The sequence below is a fragment of the Corapipo altera genome, unplaced genomic scaffold, assembly GCF_003945725.1.
Source record: "Corapipo altera isolate COAL_440 unplaced genomic scaffold, ASM394572v1 45, whole genome shotgun sequence".
NCBI classification, from domain to species: domain Eukaryota; kingdom Metazoa; phylum Chordata; class Aves; order Passeriformes; family Pipridae; genus Corapipo; species Corapipo altera.
The window spans coordinates 18262617-18283414 of NW_020884877.1; the positions used below are offsets into that span (position 1 = coordinate 18262617).

Below are 20798 nucleotides of genomic sequence, written 5' to 3' on the forward strand. Positions count from 1 at the left end.
TCTCTTCACTGAAACTAACTGAACTGAAGGTCTTTGCATTGCAAAGACTTCAAGAATAATACAGATTTCTAAATTCATCCATTATTCTTTCATAATGCTGTTTCTTTCCCCTAAATTTACAAGATTAACTTAAAATTACTCTGTTGAAAAACTGGAAGTGCTGCTTTTGCTGGACATATTTGTTCAGTGGTATTAATAGGTAAGACTATAATTTACTGCCTGTTTTCACTTCTGTGAGTTAAAGGAGAAACTTCTACTCGAAGACAAATCACATTGGAACTTCATGCCTATGAAGCTGAAACAAGCTGAAGATCTCAGTTTTTCATGTGTTTGGAGAAAAAGGTGTATGAGTTTAAACAAATACAAACCACAAAAGAAACCTGAAGCTACCCACAAAAATATGTTAGAGAGTTTCTGATTTATGAGCTGGTCAGATTGCTGTACCTACCTGTCAGGATTGTCTGAGGCACAGACAGAGTCAATAAGCCCAACATCTAGGGTTCCCTATACCGTGAAAAAGACACAGATTGCATTTTAGATTACAGACATTCTCCTTTGTGAATAGAATTTGAACTGAAAACATTCTTCTAAATTCCAGTAGCTTGAGTAGAAATGAACATATGAGAAAGGCATGAGTGAGTCATCTTTGCTCCCCAAACAGCATAAGAAGTGCAAGGGCTCCACAGGACTGGAGGAAAAACAGCTACAAATTTCCAGAAAGTATTATGAAGGCCTGAAATAACCTTTGCTAGTATCTCTGTACTGACAAAATACATAAATACACTGTTCTTCCCAACTGCTGTCTTCTGTCTGGAACAACTGTGACCCAGACTAGTTCCATCCAAAGACATTTTATCTGCATGAGGCAGTCTCCTTCTTCTCCTCAAACTGAAGAGAGTTACAGGTGATTAAGCTGAGCCACCCAACACAACTACCATGTTCCCCACTGCTTACTCTCTTTGCTATCAGTTTTGCTGTTTCTTTATAATAACTGTCCAACTTTCTTACACTGTTCATGTTCTACAACAATGCATGTGCTGGAAAAACACAAACAGTTAAACAGAGAGGGCTCCAAGCATTCCCACAGGCTGGTTGCACAGTAACTCACCACAGCATTCTTTGGATTGGCCTGTTCATCCTGCATTTCCCTCAGCTGCTGTGCTGTAGCGCTGTGTACTCGGCTCAGGACATTAAACCAACCGCTGGCAATCAGAACAGACTCAGAGTTAAAATCTGGGCAGTGAAACTAGCTCCAAAATATGATCAAGGAACCTGGAAAGCTGCCACTGGGAAAATTTCTTCATTCACAATTTCCTGAGTACTATTGCCACAAAGTATCTCTTGGGCTGATTATGCTAGATTCTAATGTCATCCTTCCTCCTTATTTATCCATGAAAATTCTGTGCACGTTCTTCAACCCACTGACAGCTGCTCCAGGAAAATCCAGTTTTCTACTTGTTATTCAAGGAACTGTAAATAAGCAGTGGCCTTAGAGAGAGCCCAAGTCAGTAGACTGAGAAGAGCATACAGCAGCTGTAAAAACACAGTTAGTTGGGAATCTTCCTGGACTAGAGTCCTAGAGACATCTGGGAGCCTTTTTAACTAGTCTCTCTCTGATCTGCTAATAAACTTGAAAGTCATATGGCTGGCAATTAATCATGCGTTTGTTTATAACTGAATTTGGAGTTAATTTTTTGTCTGTGAAAGGGCTTCTCACTTCAGACATACCTGGAGGCTAATCACTGTTGCAGAACAAGCAGATTCTTATCTGCAGCTTCCATCGAGATCAGCAAACATCTACCCTTCATGGAGGATTCTCAAACTGGATACTCTAGAGCATCTGTTAATCTGCCCTTTGCTAGTGCAAGTGTTCGTGCTTTCTTCTCCCTCAGAACAGAGACTGAGAACAGAGACAGAGGCCACGTTTTGTTTACACATGTCCTAACAATTCTGCAGTGTTACCTTAGGGCATTGCAGTTGTCGAAGTTCTCGGTTAAGAAGTTACCTTCAGCTACTGCCCCCTGAATTTGCGTGTTTCTTGTTCATGTGCTGATCTTTAGTCCATTTTCTGTTATAATTGTGTCTACACACCTTCTCCCTTCCTCTCCCTACACCAAATGAAATAATAACAGACCCTAAATAACTTCACAGAATCAGCAGATCAGAGAAACAGTTACACTGTCTTGGTTGAGAGAGCAGAAGCCTTGGTTAAAAGTGGTAAAAGTGGAAAGACATGAGCAGCTAGGGACAGTAAACTCTTGACTTGGCTTTGCGCAGCCAGAACAGGTTGTCCAACCTCCCCTAAACAACTGATTCCCACTGTCTGGCCAAGATGCCAAGAAGGAAGGACATGAGTCATTTGTTTGCTTTGCACTGGGAAGATTTTATCAGATGACACTACAGACTCTGATAAGCTGTGGCCTTTTCTCTGTCTCCTGGATAAAACCCAGCTGCTCTCGCAATCATTTACAGACAACATGAATAGACTTTTTGTTTGATTCAAGATTCCATTTAATAAATAAATCAGCTATTAGATGTTCCAGTTTATATTAAGGTTTGTGTGTCTCCTGAAGTAACCCTTGAATTCAGCATGCTCACAGACACATGAGAAGGTGGCAGTCCTATGACTAATAGGCTGAACCACCATCTTGGTAGCTGCAATGGGAATTCCCCAAAGTAAGTGTGGTACCTCCCAGGAAGCATGAAAAAACACTCTGGAATAAATCCCTTCTTTTCCCCAGCAAAAGGGAAGTGATTGTTTCTCAGGCTCTCCCATGAGTACTTGGGTCAGACCTGCACTGAATGAATACATCTAACAAAATTCCCTCTTATACCTGGCATCTTCTGGTGACTCCGCAACAATGTGATAAACTCTGTCTTCTGTCACAATGTCCAAAGCATTCTCCTTTTCATGAATGTCCACAATCTCTCTGGAAAACACAAGGAAGCACAAGAGCCAAAACTGAAAACCTTTCAGAGGCCTAAATTCCCTCTTCTTGATTCTTTCACATGATACCCTTCACCATATAGAAGGGAAATAACTAGTACAGACAGCTTGTAACTCTGACAGAAAATTCCTCCAGTACACATTAAGATGTTTAAAAAAATCTGTACACTTAAAAAACAAAGCTTAAGGTGTTACATGGATTTTCTTCAAGACACCAGCAGACTAGATGGAAGAAGAGATAACAGGGAGGTTGATACAGAGGTCTGTTTACAAAGTCGGGTGTGCCACGCTTTTTGGCACTTTACAGTCCACATAATGCTAATAGGTGACTAGTTTCTCCTTTCTTACAGCATAAACTGAGGAATTAACTATGGCAGCAGAAAGAGCATTCAGGACTCAGCAAAAGGCACGGCACATGCTGCCAAATTCAAATCATGCTGTGAGCTTCATACTACCTCTGTGAAATGCCTGGAGAAGCCAGAAAACAGATGGAGTCTGGGTAGGAGAGAATGCATGGGGTATGTACCTAATTAGCCCCTCCTGGTCTGGCTCCATCCATGGCTTGGAAAAAGCTCCTGTTGGATTATGAAATGCAAGACTGGGAAAAGAACTACCAAATAATTGCAGACTCCCTCCAGAGTAAAAGCAGAAGCTGTAATTGTCTTTTCCTTCCTTTGTTTCTGATTCTCCCAGCCCTATAAGAGGTACACCAGCCGATAAACTGGCAGCACTGGACACTTCATTATTGATTTAGAGAGTGAGTATGAGGGATCAATGAGATTATTTTGTCACTCACTTTGCCCTTCTGATATCAATTGTCCCCTTCAGCTTTTCCTCACTATCATTCTCAAAGTACATCAGTTTGGATTCTCGAAGCACAAACCAACGGCGTTTCCAGTTGCGGCGTGAAAGCGTTGACATGCCTCCACCTTTTTTGTAGAGCCAGCCTGACTTCAGTGCTTCTTGCTTGGTGCGGAACCACATGAAGGCCTCGTTCTTCAGAACGCACCAGCGCCGCCTCCATGGGTTCATGAGACCTCCTGCAAAGCAAGGGAGCAAAATTTCGTCAGACATGCAACAAGGGTCATGTCTCCATTCTGATCCTGCTTCTTGGGTACAACTAGTTGCCACTTCAGTTCCTACATGAAGCAAGGCAGCTGAAGAGAGAAACAAGGTTATGCTTAATTTCAGACAGAGAAAAAAACCAGAATAAACTTGTGAAACAAACACAAAATATAGCAATACACACACTACTCAAATGTTTTTGTACTGTCTTCAGTTTTGTAGCTCAGAATGAGTCATTTAAGCCCATACCACATGGGCACAATTAGGTCTCAGTAGCAAAGATATCCCTGACACTCACCTCCTAGCTCTTCATTTTATTTGTTGTTTTAAATAAAAGAAGAAGAAAAAAAGAATTAACTGAGAACTAAGAGCAAATAAGGATGATGATTCTGGAGAAATGGAAGGGGAAAGCAGGTTTCCTGGATTCCATCCAACCATGGTTTTGGCAAAATAAATAGACTTACCTTTCATATAGAGATAACTGTGAAAATAGGGTGGTCCTGAGCCATTGAAGATAGTGACTCGTCCATTACAAAACTCTTCATCTGTATCAATGTAAACATCTACTTCTTCTTCGCTCTCCAGAAACTAAAAGGAAAAGAAGAAATACAGGCTACTTGGGTTCTCCTGGTCACAGGAGGACTGGAGGAAATTTAACAAGGTTAGAGAAGTCACATATACAGAAGGTGCAAAACTACACATAGTCCCTTTGCAAAAAAGCAGTACGGTAAAACTAGAGGCTTGACAGCTTACCCATTAATGCCTAAAGCAAGAGCATGGAATTTTCATACTTGAAAAGAGAGCAGTGGACATGGCTAGAAAACTCCAGTTACCTGCAGTAACAAAGCTTCCTGTTTCAAGGCAAAGCCCACCTTGCAAAATCTAATTTAATGGGCATAAGAGAATTTTTCATTTTGGAGAAGTTTTCTGATTTTTTTGGCAGAAAGGCCAAAATGCCAGACAAGTTGGAATACTTGATTTAATCCCAGCAAGGAAATTACTTCCTTCGAGTTGATTAGGAAAAAAAGTACAGTCCAGGATAACTGAACCCTAAAAACATAGATCTGACTTAATGAAATAATAGTATTGAATTTACTCATCTCTGTTCTTCAACTAGATAATGGCCCTCAGCCATAAGAAAGTACTTCACACATGAAATCCTAAATTACCCTATCATTTCCTTTACCTTAAATACCTTAAAGCCAACCTTTGATTGGCTTTAGTAATTTAATACTAATGAAGGTAGCTCCTTAGACCTCTTCCTCAAATGCCTGTTGCTTATTTTCATTTTCCCTTCTTCCTCTCTCTGTGACTCCTTTGTGCTCCTCTTTTTCCTCATCCCTATTCCACTCATTCCTTCCCTCTCTCCCTTGCCATTAAGTTTCAAAAATCAGGTATTCTCGACCAGCAGCTACTGATGGGAGTTATCTCTTCTTGTGGCTCACGCTATGACAAAGTATCAACTGGATTTTTCATGAGTCTTACTCACTGATGAGCCCAATAAACCCCTTCACTTCAATTTACATTTTAAGAAGAATGGTAGAAACTGGCCTAGGCTATGACAGAATGATTTATGGCTTGAAGATTACCTGACAGTGATCTGTGAGTACCTGCCCACAGAGAAGGCACCTTTACTCAAGCAGATCACATCATAAAAAATTCTGATGGCTGGCAGCTGACATTAGGGAGATGCAAACAGGAAAAATCATGCAACTTTTTAAGAAAGGTCACAATCTGTCATTGCAAAGCATATCAAAGGAAGTAAATTGAATTCTAAAAAACCCTCAAAAATCAATCATTTTCAAAAAGATATTTTGTAGTTCAAGTATCTCTTCTTGGGGACATCATTTATTGGAATTATTTTTGTGGTTGTCATTGCTTCACACCTGAACTCCTCACAATCTTATGTGGGCTTATCTGACACCCTGTTCTGCAAGGGGATTTATCATTGCATTATTGAGCAGCTAGCCTGAGGGCACTCAGGAAGTCCAGAGCCACTGTGGTGTCTAAGATGAGATGCTTCAAGTGCAAGGCTAATAGCACAGCTTTACTACCCTGTCACTGTCCCTGCAGTAGGAATGAAAAGGTTCAGTGGTCTTGGTTGTGTGCACTGGGACCCAGCCTGGATCAGTACAGTAACTTAATCTAGCCTTAGAATAGCTTAACTTGTACACAGCAGCTGAGTTTTTGTGATGGAGACAAATCAAACCACAGCCTTGTCACTGCCTACCGGAAGCTTAGGCCCCTTCTGTGAAGTCTCTCTAAGGTAGAATACAGACCTACAAGATAGCAACTGCCTGCTTTCATTCTTCCTAAAGAGTATTGTATTAACATAAGGTGATGATGATGGAAACAATCTAAAACAGGTACACGTGTGCTAGCTTGTGTACCAGTAGACACCAGACAGCCACAAGCCCTCTGGCCTTCAGTCTATGACTCTTCTCTTTTTTTCCAGCTGATTACTGATGTAAGAGAGAGTTCTATACTAGTAACAATACCCAGAGCAAGCATGCTCTGGCAAGGATGTTATAAATATCAACAAATTCACACTAATGTCCAGAAAGGTGAAGGAAGGGATTCTCACCGAGTCCAGGCTGCCACGGTTGGAGTCTAGGCTGGTACCATGGGAGTGCCTCAGACCCTCCTCACCGTTCAGGGGCTCAGCTGAGGCATTAACTGCATCTCCATAGCCATCAAACTCCTCATGGTCGTAGTCAGACTCCACATCTGGGGGAGAAGCGTAAATTGGCTCTCCTGCCTCTCCACTGTTACTCCTCTGTGTATCTGAGACAGCGCTGTAAATGCTTTCTGCTGGGTCAGATATGACTCTCTGCTCCTTGGGGCTAGTGATTCTTTCCACAGGTTGTCTGGGAGCAGGGACAACCTCTCCCACTTCCCTCTGGAGAAGTGAAAGGCTTGTGTCAGCAACTTCCTTTGAGTAGCTATCGCTGTTTCTTGTACCATGCTGATTTAAGATCACCAAACTAGAAGGCGGCCGTCCCTCGTCATCGGCATGAAAACCCTCATCCACTTCTTCTTCAGCCAGTGGTGCCACCAAGCTGCAGTCAATGTTGAGTGTCCCCTCACTAGAAAGTGAACGCTCTAAGTTCTGCACACTTTCATCCAGATTGCCAAAATCCAGCAGCTCCAAGAACTCCTGGGCAACCCTTGATGCCTCTTTTTCCAGCCTCTGGATCTCTTCTTCTCGCTGCCGATTTATTTCATTCCTAGCATCTTCACAGATGACAGACATGTGATCTTCTTTCTGTTGCTGCAACTTCTCAATCTCCTTCTCCAATCTTAAGATCTCCTCCATTTGACGTCTCTCTTCTTCTTGCAGGGGAATGTCCACCTCTTCAGTCTTTACTGTTTCCACCTTAAAGAATTTATAACAGTGTTAAAGCAGCTTCTTCAACTTATATTTGTTCCTTGCCTGGACCTTTCATTCTTCCTGTCTCCTGTGCTTGCCTTGTACTTACCATCTGCAAAAAGATGACTCCAAGCATCCTGCAATCATTCATGGTGTAAAAGCTAAAGGTAGAACTACTGGATCTTCAGGTACCTCCTTTTTCCCAGCAGCCTACCTCCTTTCTGAATCATACAGGGAAGCTCACTGGGATCAGTGAATTTTTAGAAGAGCCTCTCTGTCTGCTGCTCATGTTACAGCCCTTTGTACACTGCAATTTGGATAAAAGCAGTTTGAAAGTCTGTTCTCTCTTTCTGAGCTAACTCACACGCATACCCACATATAGGACAAAACAACTGTATATGAATACATACATGCATAGACTGCTTAGGAGCTGAAGACTTCCCAGAAATTCACTAAAAGATCTGGAAATTTCATTGCTTCCTGAATTAGGGGTCAGACCATCAGAATCTAGGGTTGGAAGGGATAGTTGCAATGAAGCAGGACTGTATCCACTCCAACCCCCACCAAAACTCCACCCAGAATTCCTTGGCATTCTTTAGCATCACTGGATGAATGATGGCTGGCTGCTGAAGACTCTGTCTTATTCTATTCTCCACACTGAAGTAACAGGAAATTTTTAGCAGATACACAATAATTAGAAGACACTGATAACTTTCACTGATGTTTAGCTATATGATAAAGCCATAACCGCCCTCCACAGAGGCTGTTGAAAACATACACACATTAGACAAAACATACACACACAAGAAAAAAAGCAAAAATAAATTCTGAAAGGATTTAATGTACTTCCTGATAGGACTATGACAATGCAGTCAATTGGCTCCTTCTCTTTAGTTACCTTGTTGCTTGTTCTCTACTTGATTCTTACTTATGGATGAATGCATTTCTATACTCTGTCATCTCTACTGAACAAAGTCTGAAGCTGAGGAACAAGTGGTTTGGGAAAAGAAGTAACGAGATACAGAGCTATTTTTACACACCTTAGGGTAGGTGGTCTGCTCTTTCATATGTCAAGTACCAACAATGAGATTAAGAGCAAAGGGTTTATTTTAGCCATGGCAGCAGTAGGTTGCACTCTTATTTTGGCTGTTACTGGCACAATCCAGCAAACCAGACTGTGTCACAGTGTAACACATCACAAGGTCATCTAATAAGTTCAAGTAGTAGAGATAAAAAAGGATGCTGCATGTTCAATATAGAAATTTTCAAACAGAACCTCTGCAAGCCGGTACACGAGCCTTGACAAAAGCCCTACCTTGTTAACTCTATGCACCTCTGCCAAAGCCGAACACCTGCAGGTTTTGAGTGAACAAAGCCCATTTTTAAAGTAGTATTGCTGCAATAACAATATCAGCTCCAGGCAAAGTGTAGGCAAGGAAGGACCCTTCATAGACACTCATGAGAACTCATGTGAAAAGAGTAACTGTTAAACTTACCTGGGCCACCTTGAGTAGTGCATTCAGTTGCTCCTTTTCTCTGACAAAAAAAGAAGACATGACAGTCAGAGACAGACTCAGTTATCCTGCATGAGGCTTTCAGAATTACATGGACATATCATCCCTCCATGGAAAAGGTTAAAACAAGGTACCTGCTGTAAGACTTGATTTAAAAGCTTTTGCAATTTAGTAAAAATCCAATTCTCTGTGGTTGGCATGACCTTTGTGGACACAACAGATTTTCCCCACGTACTTAACTTTCAGATCAATTAGGAAATTGCATTAGTTGGAACACACTGGGAAGGTCACTGGAAACAGTGACAGAAAGACAAATGAGACCCATGATAAATGCAAACAGAATCTTCCGAAGTACTGTAAGTCTTTGAATATTGAGATTGTACTTGTGTAATTGACAGATATGAGGAAACTGTCTTTGATTTTTAACATATAACAGAATTTTTGCAATATCAGCACTGAACTTGTGTTTTGTTTTGTTTTTAGTGTATTAAAGCCCCAGCTTGCACAACTTCTCAGTGGCATGCAAAACCTAGTTTACTAGTGAAGATTGTAAGAGTCAGAGTTTCACAGTAAACAAGAGCAGAGGAAAAAAACTCATCCCATGGTGTTGCATCTCCACCCAGATCAAAAAGGTTGTACTCCAAGGGAAAGCTGCCACTATGGCCATTTTCTCCATAGCAAGTACACTACATGCAGCCGAACTAACAGACAGACAAATGCCAGGGACATGTTTAGGGAGCAGAATTAGGATGTGGCTGGATGGAAGAAAGTTACCACTTGGCAGTGATAACTTTCAGATCTATAATTCAACCCCAGGGAGAACAGGAGGGCAATGATATTTATTTCCCAGGACTTGAAGCTTTTCCCAGCCAAATTCTAAACTGCAGCTGCAAGTCACGAAGTCCTTAAAGCTCTCACTCTTGTGCCCACTCACTGAAAAAAACCCAGGAAATATTTATAAATCAAAACTGACATAATTGAGATCCAGATGGCTCCAACTCTACTGAAGTCATCGTGAGTGAAACAACTGCCTTAAACGATAACAGGCCTCAAGAAGCACAGTCATTTTAAAACAAATTAGGAATACCACCTATAATCTACATACTAATTCCTGCAACTGTTTCTCACATTTTTTAAACTTCTGATACTTCATGCTTTTTTCTAGTCATCTCCAACTGATCTACACTCTTCCTGAAATGTGATACCCAAAGCCAGGGACAGTACTTCAACTGAAGCCTTACCAGTACCAAGCAGTACAGAAGAATCACCTCCACATCTCACAGAAACAATCAAATTTATACACAGCATTTGCTTTCTCCTCTCACACAGCATGACACTGGTGACATACTCAATTTAGTATCCAGACCTTCTTCCTGATGTTGAAGTAGGTATTCCTCCTTCTCTTCCTGTGCATTTGATTATTCCTAACTGTATTGAAAGTTATCCTGTTTTTCAGATAGTTGTATTCAGTTATCCTGTTTGTTCTCCAAAAATCCACACTGGCTCTCAATTCCTTTATCAAGCATTTACAACTATTTATTTGTTTCACTATATTCCTGAATTTAAGGTTAGGCTGACTGGTCCACAATTCCCCCATTCTTCCTTTTACAATTTTAAAATGTTTGGAATTTTCCATTTTTATGGAAACTCTGTTGCTGTCCACATAGGAGGACAAAGAGAATGCCTACTGTTCTGAACTGCTTTAGCTAGTTCTCAGAGTACCCAAACATTATTTTCACCAAGTCCCAATTCCTTCTTTGTAATTTGACTTATCTGAGCATTTTCTAACTTTTTATTACCAAGCTATGTTCTGAATTTCTGCACATGTTTGCTAATTGTATTTAGTTTTCAACAGTTAAGCTTTTGGGGAAGATAAAAATAGCATCAAGTACCTCAGCTTTCTCCATAATTTTTTTTCTTCCTGTTAACAGTAAACCAAATTACTCCATGTCTCTCCTTTGCAAGCAGTGTAAGCACAATAATTGCACACCAACTTTTAGTTCATTCCACCTCAAGTTGCATCTAAGTCCTTCTGATTTTGTCTATGCTTGTTCTCAGTAGATTAGCCAATCTGCAATTTCTGTGGACTTCTACCTCATTTTTTAGGTTAAATGGAAGTTCAGGATTTAGCCAAGTTGGTTTGCTAGTACCTTTTTGGTTACTCACTCTGATGCCTTTTGACATTAACTAGAAAATTAAAGAAAAACAAGGAGTTCACCTGATTTCTAGAAACACTTGACAGTTGGTTACTGTGATGCTTGGGATGAACACATCTTTCATGGGCTGGGAACTAAAGCACAAAAACACTATAACCAATAAGCTAGATAAGTTCTTCCTTTCATCACAGAATCATACAACATGCTGAGTTGGAAGGGACTGATCAGGATCACTGAACCCAACTCCTGGCCCTGCAAAGGACACCATGTGCCTGAGAGCATTGTCCAAACACTTCTTGAACTCAGACAGGCTTGGTGCTATGACCACTCCCCTGGGAAGCCTGTTCCAGTGCTCAACCACTTCTGGCTGAAAACCTTTCTCCTGATATCCAAAATAAACCTCCCCCAACTCAGCTTCATGCCATTTCCTTGAGTGCTGTCACTGGTCACAAGAGTGAAGAGATACTTACCTGCCCCTCAGCTTCCCCTTATGAGGATGCTGAAGGCCGCAGTGAGGTCTCCCCTGTCTCCCCTTCTCCAGACTGAACAGATCAAGTGACCTCAGCTGCTCTTCATACAGCTTCTGCTCCAGATCCTTGACCATCCTCATGGCCCACCTTCGGATGCTCTCTAATGGCTTAATGTCTTTTTTATACTGTGGTGCCCCAAACTGCACACAGTACTAAAGGTGAGGCCACACCCTATCTAGGTATAGACAAACTCTGCTTAGGACAATAAGGACATCAGACCTGAGAGAGCGTCTGTAGCATTTGATATCTGCAAACTAGTTACTGACATTCTGAACTTGCCCAGCTTCAAGTTGCTGATGAGACTACTGTTGAAAATTGACATATTGACAAAAATGGAGCCTTCAGTGTTTTTCAACTAATTCCTTGACCAAACTTCATCACTGGCACCATTAACTCCATGTCTTGTCCCAGCAGATACAACACCCTACTGTCTCTGTGGGAACTGTAGGCTATCTCTTTTCCTTGCAACATGCTTCTAACCGTAGAATTTTCTGATGCTTGCCACACAATCTGATAAGATCCAACTTTGGGACAAGTAAGTAATAAAAGCCTAGAAGAAATGTAACCAACTACTCATGAAAAACAAAACATCACATGATTATTTGTTGAAATTTATTAATAATCTTTTAGTTAAAGTTTCACGCTTCTTAAAACAGAAGATTATCAAGGGAGCCATCCAGTTTGGATAGTAGAATAGATAGGAGGTAGGTAACCACATAGTGAACAGTAAATGATGCATGAGGTGCAGGATTCTCATTAGGTGTACTGTCACTGCTCACAGATTGCCTCTTTTTGTCACATTAGCTTTTCCTTTACCTTTCCTATCTCTTGATACATCCATATCCCTGATGAGAGACAGCATGCGTATGCTCACGAGTGTAGCAACTGCAATAGCATGGGTATACTGCACAACTTGCTCTCTGATCCTGCTGCACCAAGACTTAAAATATTGGTACCTTCTCACACCGCTGATCCCTCCAGCTTTTGGAAGACTGCATAAAAATTTCCTTCACTGCTGCAAAAGCAACGAGAGAATTATGCATCTCTGCCCAATCAGTAAATCTGCCTCCTGTATGCAGACTTCAAAGAAAAAAAACACTAAACAGAAGTAAAAATACACCTTTCCTAAAGGAAGCAGGACACTCCTTTTCCATGCTGCTGGGACACTGTCTCATTCAACTGGTATTCCAGTGTTACCACCATGCCAGTGCCCCAGACTCGCTTTGACACTTTAGCAGCTTTAGAGCCAGGGAACTGTGAGTGTAAGATACCATCCTGTACCTTTCCTTCACCTCTTCCTCTTCCTGTTTCCTCCTACGCTCCTCCTCTTCTTGCCATTGTCTTTCCTCTTCCTCTCTTCTGATCTGTTCTTCCTCTTCTCGCCTCCTTCTCTCCTCCACTTCCTGCTTCCGCCTGAGTTCCTGCTGCAGCAGGTGCTGGTAGAGGCTGCGAGCCAGGCGGCCACGCCAGTGCTTCTGCAGGGTGACCGCAGAGGCCTTCAGTCGCAGCAGGCTCTTCTTCCAGAAATACGCTCGGTAGTTCTTTTGGATTATAACGACACTGGCTAGCACCTTCTGATACTTCTTCCTAAAAACAGAACCAGACACTTAATGCGCCAGGAAGTCATACATGCTCTGCACTTCTCATGCCTTGTATCTGACCACATCCACGGAAAAATCATTTGGGGAAAAACACTGTTTGGAAATGACACAATTTCTGTTCCACTACTGTCACTACCTGTAAATCATATTCACCTCACTGTTATCCCTCTTACATCTACCACTGGTTTGTTTAAATAGGCACCTACTTTTGTGAAGACTCTCTGAGGATAAGGGGTGAGTTATTTGGCACACGGAAAGGGAAAGTCCTCTGGGCCAAAGTCTCCTTGCATTGCACATACACACATTCACTGTGCCATTAACATAATAGTTCAGAGTGTATTTATTATAATAAAAACAAATTTATTATAATAAACCACAAATGACCTTACCATAAGAGGACAAAGTCCCATACTGCCCCATCTTTTAAGTGGGCAAACACAAATTACTCCAGAAAACGCAAAAACAGTGCAAAAATAGAACTGGTCACATTAATTTCATATTGCCTAGGGGAAAACACATCGATACCACAATATTGATCATTGAATGTAACATTTTAACAGGTTCACATAAACAAATACTTCTATTGCACAACATTTTGCCTAAACAAGAATCATAGAATATCCTGAGTTGGAAGGGACTCACAAGGATCATCAAACGATATGAAAATCAACTTTGCAGCACTCTAAAACATGATAGGGCCCCAAAACAAAAGATTCATAATTCCATATTTCTAGTAAAGTTCTAAATAAATCGGGTTTTGGCTCTGCATTACAACTTTTATCAAGGACCTGAAAAAAAGTTCCTGGTAGAAGTTTGTACAAACTGAGCAAATAGCAAAAGTTATTAGCGCACAGTAATCTGGATCAATTTGTAAGCTAGATTCAAGCAAACATTAAATAACCCAAAAGAGTCAACCATAAGGTATTGCATTGAAGAACCAAAGGCCAAACACACCTGATGTCCAACTATGTTGGAAAGCAACAAGTCAAAAACGGAATTTTGGGCCCCAGATCATCAGGTGAAGGCAAACTCCCATCACAATGCTATAGAAAAAAATACTAATGGGATTCTTATACTTGCAAGCGGAAATATTGCGCAGAAGGGGATTACACTGTTGCTTTTATCCTTTTATTCTGTGTTGGTACCCCTATTCCAAGAAAAATGTAAGATCCTCAAGTGATTTCTGAGGAAGCAGGACTGGAACCAGAAATTCAGCCTTACAGAATGAGAGCACTTGCCTTAAGAGATAGAAAACGCTGATACCAGGCAAAGTACCACACTTCTTGGTGGCATCTCTATTTTTCTAACAGGAGATATAACAAGATTTAACCAACTTGAAGCCAACAACTATTAAGGCTGAAAATAAGTGGGTATTTTTTAAAGTAACTTAATATATTTAGAAACCTTAATAACTTGCTGTAGGGAAACAATCATTGGTACTATTCAAATAAAACTCTTCTTTAATCCAAATCAGAATTTGCAGAGGGAAATTCTATGGGGCTGCTATGGAGGATCATGAGCCAACAGGCTACAGTAATTCTTTGAGGTCTTACAGTACTAGAAAGCACACTGGAAATATCACAGTATTCTCACATATCCTTCCCATGGACCTTCTGCAACACCGTGAGGAAAAGACAGATCTCAAAATCCCTGTCCTGGCAATCAAATTCCCTTCAGATGGCAACAGGGACCCATGCTGACAGCTTGCCACCTTCCTGCACATCAGATACATCAGCCCAGTCAAGAAAATCAGGAGAGGGATGCTAATAGTAGCAGTGTGCAGAGGTCACACTCTTTTTCATTAGTATTAAGTCAAAGGGAGGAAGCATAGAGAAGAGGAAAGGGAAGATGTGATCAGAAGTAGGAGGTTTCAGATTAATTGCTCCTGAGCTGCAGTCCCCTCACCCCTACTCCCTCTGTCCTCCCTGTGTCCTGCACATGGGGTGTGAACAGCTGCATGTGCACTCTTTGCCAAGGCAGATATAAGTGCATCAAAAAGGGTGCTCTGACTTTTACAAAATGCATCTGCCAGAAACTATCTCAAGTGCCAAGCCCTGCCCAGCTACAGGCCAGCTCTGCCTGCTAATCTGCCAGGCTGAAGTGCCCCCTCATTCCTCATGACCACAGCCAAGCTCGCAGACGCCCTTCAGCTGGAATTGCTGCACACAGGCTGTGAACTTCATTCCCCTTGCTCGGCCTTCCACTCGCGCTCTTGCACTGGCCAAAGAAATTTGACCAGCAGCCCATGCCGAGGGTTGGGAGCCAACCTGACCAGGTATCACACAAGAGAAGACGGAGTGGCTGCGAGGCTCCAAAGCTCTATTTGAAATTTAGTTAATTATTCTGTTAATGAGCAGAAATTGGCAGTTATGCCTCCAAGGACTAGACAACACAGGGCTATAGAGCAATTTGCTACTGTATTCTTCTCCTAATCAATACGGTCCTGTAGAATCCAGGGACACAGCCGAATTTGCACATGGATCCTGCATTATGTGTATTTGGGATGGTGAAGTTGTTACCTGCATCTCAGAGCTCCACAGATTAGTTACATAAAAATGGGGTCATTTCAGTTGGCTTGATTTCCCTGTCTTACATTTTAGCGACCAGTCAGAGATACTAGGCTGCAGGGAATGAGAGCAAAGAAAATCTGATTCTCCAGGCTCACAGAACAAGTTCACAAAGGGGAAGGAACCAGCAAAATCCTTCACCAATCTATTCTGTATGAGACCAAATGAATTTAAATACACTTATACTTGCAAAACTAACAGAAATGGTATCAAGCTTAAGGCAGCACTCACTGGTACTCCTGACTTCTGCCCAGCTCTGCACAGACCATTCAGCACTTGCCCAGATGAACTCCTGCCTGCTGGACTTATTTTCAATACAGGTGCAGTGCAACTGGAAACTCTTCACAGAAAGAACCAGAGAGAAAGACTGGAAAACCTTTGTTAACTCCCTGCTCTCCTCCCCTACAAAGTCCAGTTACCTCCAGACGCCTGTGAGGATTTCCATTCTGGCTGCAGAAGCACAGCTTATTGTTAAAGATGAGATTCAGAAGGGCAACATGTGGGACAAGGAATTCAGACCTGTGGAGGCTGAAGGACCACAAGATTTCTAACCAAGAGGAACACTGCTGCCATACTGTCTTCTATCACAGCCCTACAGGGCAGCAGCTACCTTACCAGGAACTCAGAAAAGCAGTAATCCAGTATGCCTGCAGTGATGTTTCCCAGAAAATCAATTTTCTCTGCTAATCCCTACTATTCTCTCCAAATGCTAGACACAAAGTAAAACAGAGCAGAGGCCCTGACACAAAAAACTTGCAGTCTCATGTACAAACAATAGAGCTAGCTCATTTGTCTTCCTAGAGGGAAATAAATAAATGAATAAAAGCTCCAGAGACCAAATGTGTATTCTGCTGATATTCCACACTGGCAAGGCAGGGTACAACCCTTGCACACATTTCCCAATGCAAAATGAGCTACCTGGTGTAACTGGAGCTCTAAGAAAAGTGTCTGCTGAAACAGCGCTGCTGGCCAGGGATTTCACCTCCTCACACCCCTGACTGACAGGTGTCTGGAGCAGAGACCAGGCAGGAAAGAGCATCTTAGTGGGATTAAGTGTGCATGCCACAGCCATTAAGGAGTCAGCTGTTACACTGACTTCGAGGGGCAGAGGAGGGGCAGTTTGCCTGCAGTTTGTTCTCCCAAACCTTCTCTGGTCAGGTGCAAAAGGGAGTGGCAAGAGGAGATTACTGTTGCAGAGCTGGCCAAAAACCAATTCTGAAGAGTTAATTAAAAGGAGAGGGAGATCACGAGGCAAACAGGCAGGGCGAGGAAAGAGGGTAAGCAAAGGCAGAGCTGCAAGTGAGGAAGAAGCAATTTGCAGGGGGAGCAGAAAACAGAGTTGACAGGCACAAGGAAAAGGAGAGGACCCAAAGAGTAGGTGGGGCCCAGCCAGGAGAGCCCTGAAGGCAAGGAAAAGGTGTCATCAGAGGCAAGCAATGTGTACAGAGGTCCCCGAGGAGCCTGCTGAGCAGCGTTGAGGGAGGGTGCAAGCGTGCACAGAACTAAAAAAGGTGCCAAAGGTGCAGGAAGGTTTCAGCAGAGCTAGTGCTGGCAGGGAGAGCACATCCTGCAACGCTCCCTTAGAATACAGGAGGGGAAGACGGGATGGATGCTAGGGGACTAGAGAGCAAAGCAGGGGGTCAGGGCAATCCAGGCACGCAAGCACAGGGATGGTGGGGCAGCCCCCAGCACTGACCTTGCCATGTAGCCCAAGACGTGGGCTCGGATGACTATAGCTGCTTTCCTCAACTCCTCTTCCCGATCCTTCTCCAGCTTCTGCTCAAGAGCTTCCTTCAGGAAAACCTGACGCCACGGGGAGGAGTTTCAGTAAACACAAAGAGAGGAAAGAAGTCAGTCCCCCGGAGAGCCGGGAGGTTTCATCCCCGGGTGAGCGGCGCGGAGAGCGCTCCGTGCCCGGGCGGCCCCCGCGCCTGCCCCGGCGCTGCCCTGCGGCGCCCGCACTCCGAGCGCCGGGGAAAAGTTTTGCAGCGGCAGGAGCCAAACTCCGTGCCCAACCCCCACCTCCCTCACTCTGTGGTCAAGACTTAAAAGAGAGAGAGAGGGAGGGAGGGAGCAGAGGAAGGAGGGAAAGAGGAGGGAGGAGTAGAGCCCGTGCTTGCGCCTGTGATTAACTCTTTCTCAGCTGACAGCTTTCCCTGCACAATCCGGTACCGCCCTGCAGCAGGCACTGGGACCTACTTGGGAGATTATATATTTTGCAAAGAAACTCCTCCGCGTTTCAAGGAAAGGGAGGAACCTTTATATTTCTGGACTCCAGGAAGCAACCTTAACAGCAAGCTTAATAATGGAAGGCAGTCTGAAAGCCAAAATCCCAGTCGAGGTGCAAAGCTGTGTGTACCTTCAGCCCACCGGAGCTGGAGCCCTCCACCAGCCTCCAGAACTCCGGGGTGGAGATGCTTCCGTGCTGAAGAGGTTCAGCAGTGCAGCATGCACTAGGGCCAACTGAGCTTTGACAGTACAAGTCTTCAAATATTACTGTTGCACTTCAATGTCCAGTATTTTAATTCTCAAGCATCTTCCATCACCTGTATTTCAAACCTCTGCTCGGTGCTAAATGCTTGTGAAAGATGAAGATGCTACTTAAGAGACAAAAGACCTGAGATACAAGCAAGATAAGGCCATGTTTACAGGAATTGTACTGACATATCTGAGCAATGTTAAAGCAGATGGCTTGCATTAGGTTAGCACAGGGTTCAGCACAAACTCCTGAAATAAATGCATTGCTTTTTGAGATGGACTGCAGCCTGCATGGAGCTCCACGGCGCTGTGGGTACACTGCTAGCAGTACCTAGCCTAGAATAAGCTGGCTAAGGTATGTCCATACAAGCTGCAATCACAGCAGCAACTGTCATATGGTCAAGCTCGTGTGACCTGCTGCCTGGCATTGGCTAAATCACTTCAAGGGCCAGCAGCAGAACAGGCTACATTAGTAAAGTGCTGCCCCAGTTGGTAAAGCACTGTCGTGTACGCAGGGTGTGAAGCTGACACTCCTCAATCTGCAGAACCACACTAATCAGTAAAAACTCCTTACAAGTATATTGGATCCATGCGGTTATGGTGAGAGGCCAGAGATTTGAACAGTCATCTAGTCTCAGTGTTCTGTACAAACTCTCCTCCTCCCCACTTACCTCCCCTTATATCTCTGCATACCTTCCCTTCCATCACTACTTTTGGCCTCATGCCCTAAGGCTCTTCTTTCCCCCTGCAATGACCACTGCGTACTGACACCTCTCCCTGAGTTAGTACCTATAGCCAGTGGCTTTCCTGGACTCGAATTTCTCCCGGGAAGCAGTTTCCATTAAAATGGCCTTAAGAAAGGAACTGTTTTATAATGACTAAGTAACCGTGGGTAGCCTTAAAAGAAGGTTCATTATCAAGGTACTGCCAACCATGAAGCTGGCATCCTTCCCTGCAAGTTGTACATCTACTCCCTCTGTCAACTAAACAATCTTTTAAAAACTTCTCTGAGGCAGAGATTGCTCTTTCCATTACACTCCAAAACCAAGCAGCAGTCATCCATTTCAAGAATGCAGCCACCAAAACACTGTCTCAGTCCATTATCTTCATCAAATTGCAAAAATAGTCAGGCCATCAGCATTTCCATAGCAAGCCTTGCTGGGCCAGGCCAATAAGGAGGGGGAAAAAACTTCAGGGCATGCAGAGTTCTATGAGATCCAACCCTAATCCTGTAGGATTATAGGATCTATATACACTTGAGGAAGGAATGATTGAACAAAACATACAAAGTTACCTCTATCATACCTACTCATGCTAGACACTGGCCAAGTTTTAAACCACAGTGCAACACCACAGCATTCCTCACACAACCTCAATAATGCCTGTATGCACCATCAGTGTGACAGCAAACATATTAAGCTTTTGTATAGATCAGCAGACACTGAATGGGCATCCATGTGTACAAAAGTGGGATCATATGATTCTTGGGGACAACACTGGGAAAGCAGGAAGTGGGTCACTGTGACCTGGATGCCAAACAATGTACAGCAACCTCCTCCTTCAGTAGGCCCTGCAAAACAGCAGGTTGAAATGTCGAAATTAATGCCTTCAAATAGCAAGAATTACTGTGTTAAACAGCTGTAAGAAATCTGTGTTGTGGGTATGGGCAAGTATGGCAGAAGTTCCAGGTGCACTGAGGAAAGGGGCATGGAAACTGCTGCTCCATGCCAGCACATCTCCAGTGAAGACAAGGGTACCTTAGCACCACCTCTTTCATCATCACACTGCTTGTTTGCATCCAAGCCCTCAACTCCCAACAATATCGGATAAAACCTGCCTTGCATACATTAATACTTCTTATAAACATTAATTTGACAATTGCCAGCACAGCAGCTGCTCTATTCTTAATGAAAAACACAAAGATCATCCTGCCCTTCCTCCTCTGTTTCCTTTCCCAAGCTTCACAATCCCCTGCACTAATTCACAGAGTCTTTTCCTTCCTCCTTCAAACAATTGCTAGGGATATAATTATCCTTCCATTCATTTTGCAGGAAGTATTCCCCTTTCTATAAGCCTTGCTCTTCACCCACCCCTTATACTTCTTCCTAGGTTACATCCCCGGTGGTTTGTCACACCTTTTTCAGTAGCTACTCCTGATTCCATGAGCCGAGGTTAGTTCTGGGAATCACAACCTGAGTACCCAGAGCTGCACCTGTAGCAGCAAAAGTGGCAGTAAGGCCACACAGGGGACTTCCTTTTCAGGACAATGACCTACACTACCCCTTAGGTGGTAGCTTCACTTCACTCTTACCTGAAAGCCTCTGGAAAAATTAAGGCTCTTTTCTTCATGAACCCAAGTATTCTAGGCCTGTGTTACCCAGCCCCAGCTAAAGCATGAATACAGAAAAAGCACTCTGTATTCCAAAACCAAGACACAACAGCTGGATACAGGCAGCAGGGAAGGTACTACTAGGAAGCACCACTGCTCTGGAAGCACCACTGCTCTGCACACCTCACCTTGGCATCTGCTTCCCTAGGGGCAGGCTTTCTGGAGGCACTGTCAGAAAGCT

General features: G+C 43.2%; 1 protein-coding gene across 3 annotated transcripts in view; it reads right to left on the bottom strand.

Annotated features, from left to right (window-relative positions):
- Positions 1–20798, bottom strand: part of LOC113944433 (unconventional myosin-X-like) — a 90551-nt gene that overhangs the window by 16849 nt on the left and 52904 nt on the right. For all 3 annotated transcript variants that reach the window (XM_027637520.1, XM_027637521.1, XM_027637522.1), the window contains 9 exons: positions 17447–17553; positions 12864–13169; positions 8879–8918; positions 6597–7388; positions 4477–4600; positions 3744–3987; positions 2835–2930; positions 1109–1202; positions 449–504 (listed from right to left, as the gene is read on the bottom strand). In XM_027637520.1, the coding sequence (XP_027493321.1) occupies positions 449–504; positions 1109–1202; positions 2835–2930; positions 3744–3987; positions 4477–4600; positions 6597–7388; positions 8879–8918; positions 12864–13169; positions 17447–17553 (1859 nt within the window). The remainder of the gene's footprint in view (positions 1–448; positions 505–1108; positions 1203–2834; positions 2931–3743; positions 3988–4476; positions 4601–6596; positions 7389–8878; positions 8919–12863; positions 13170–17446; positions 17554–20798) is intronic.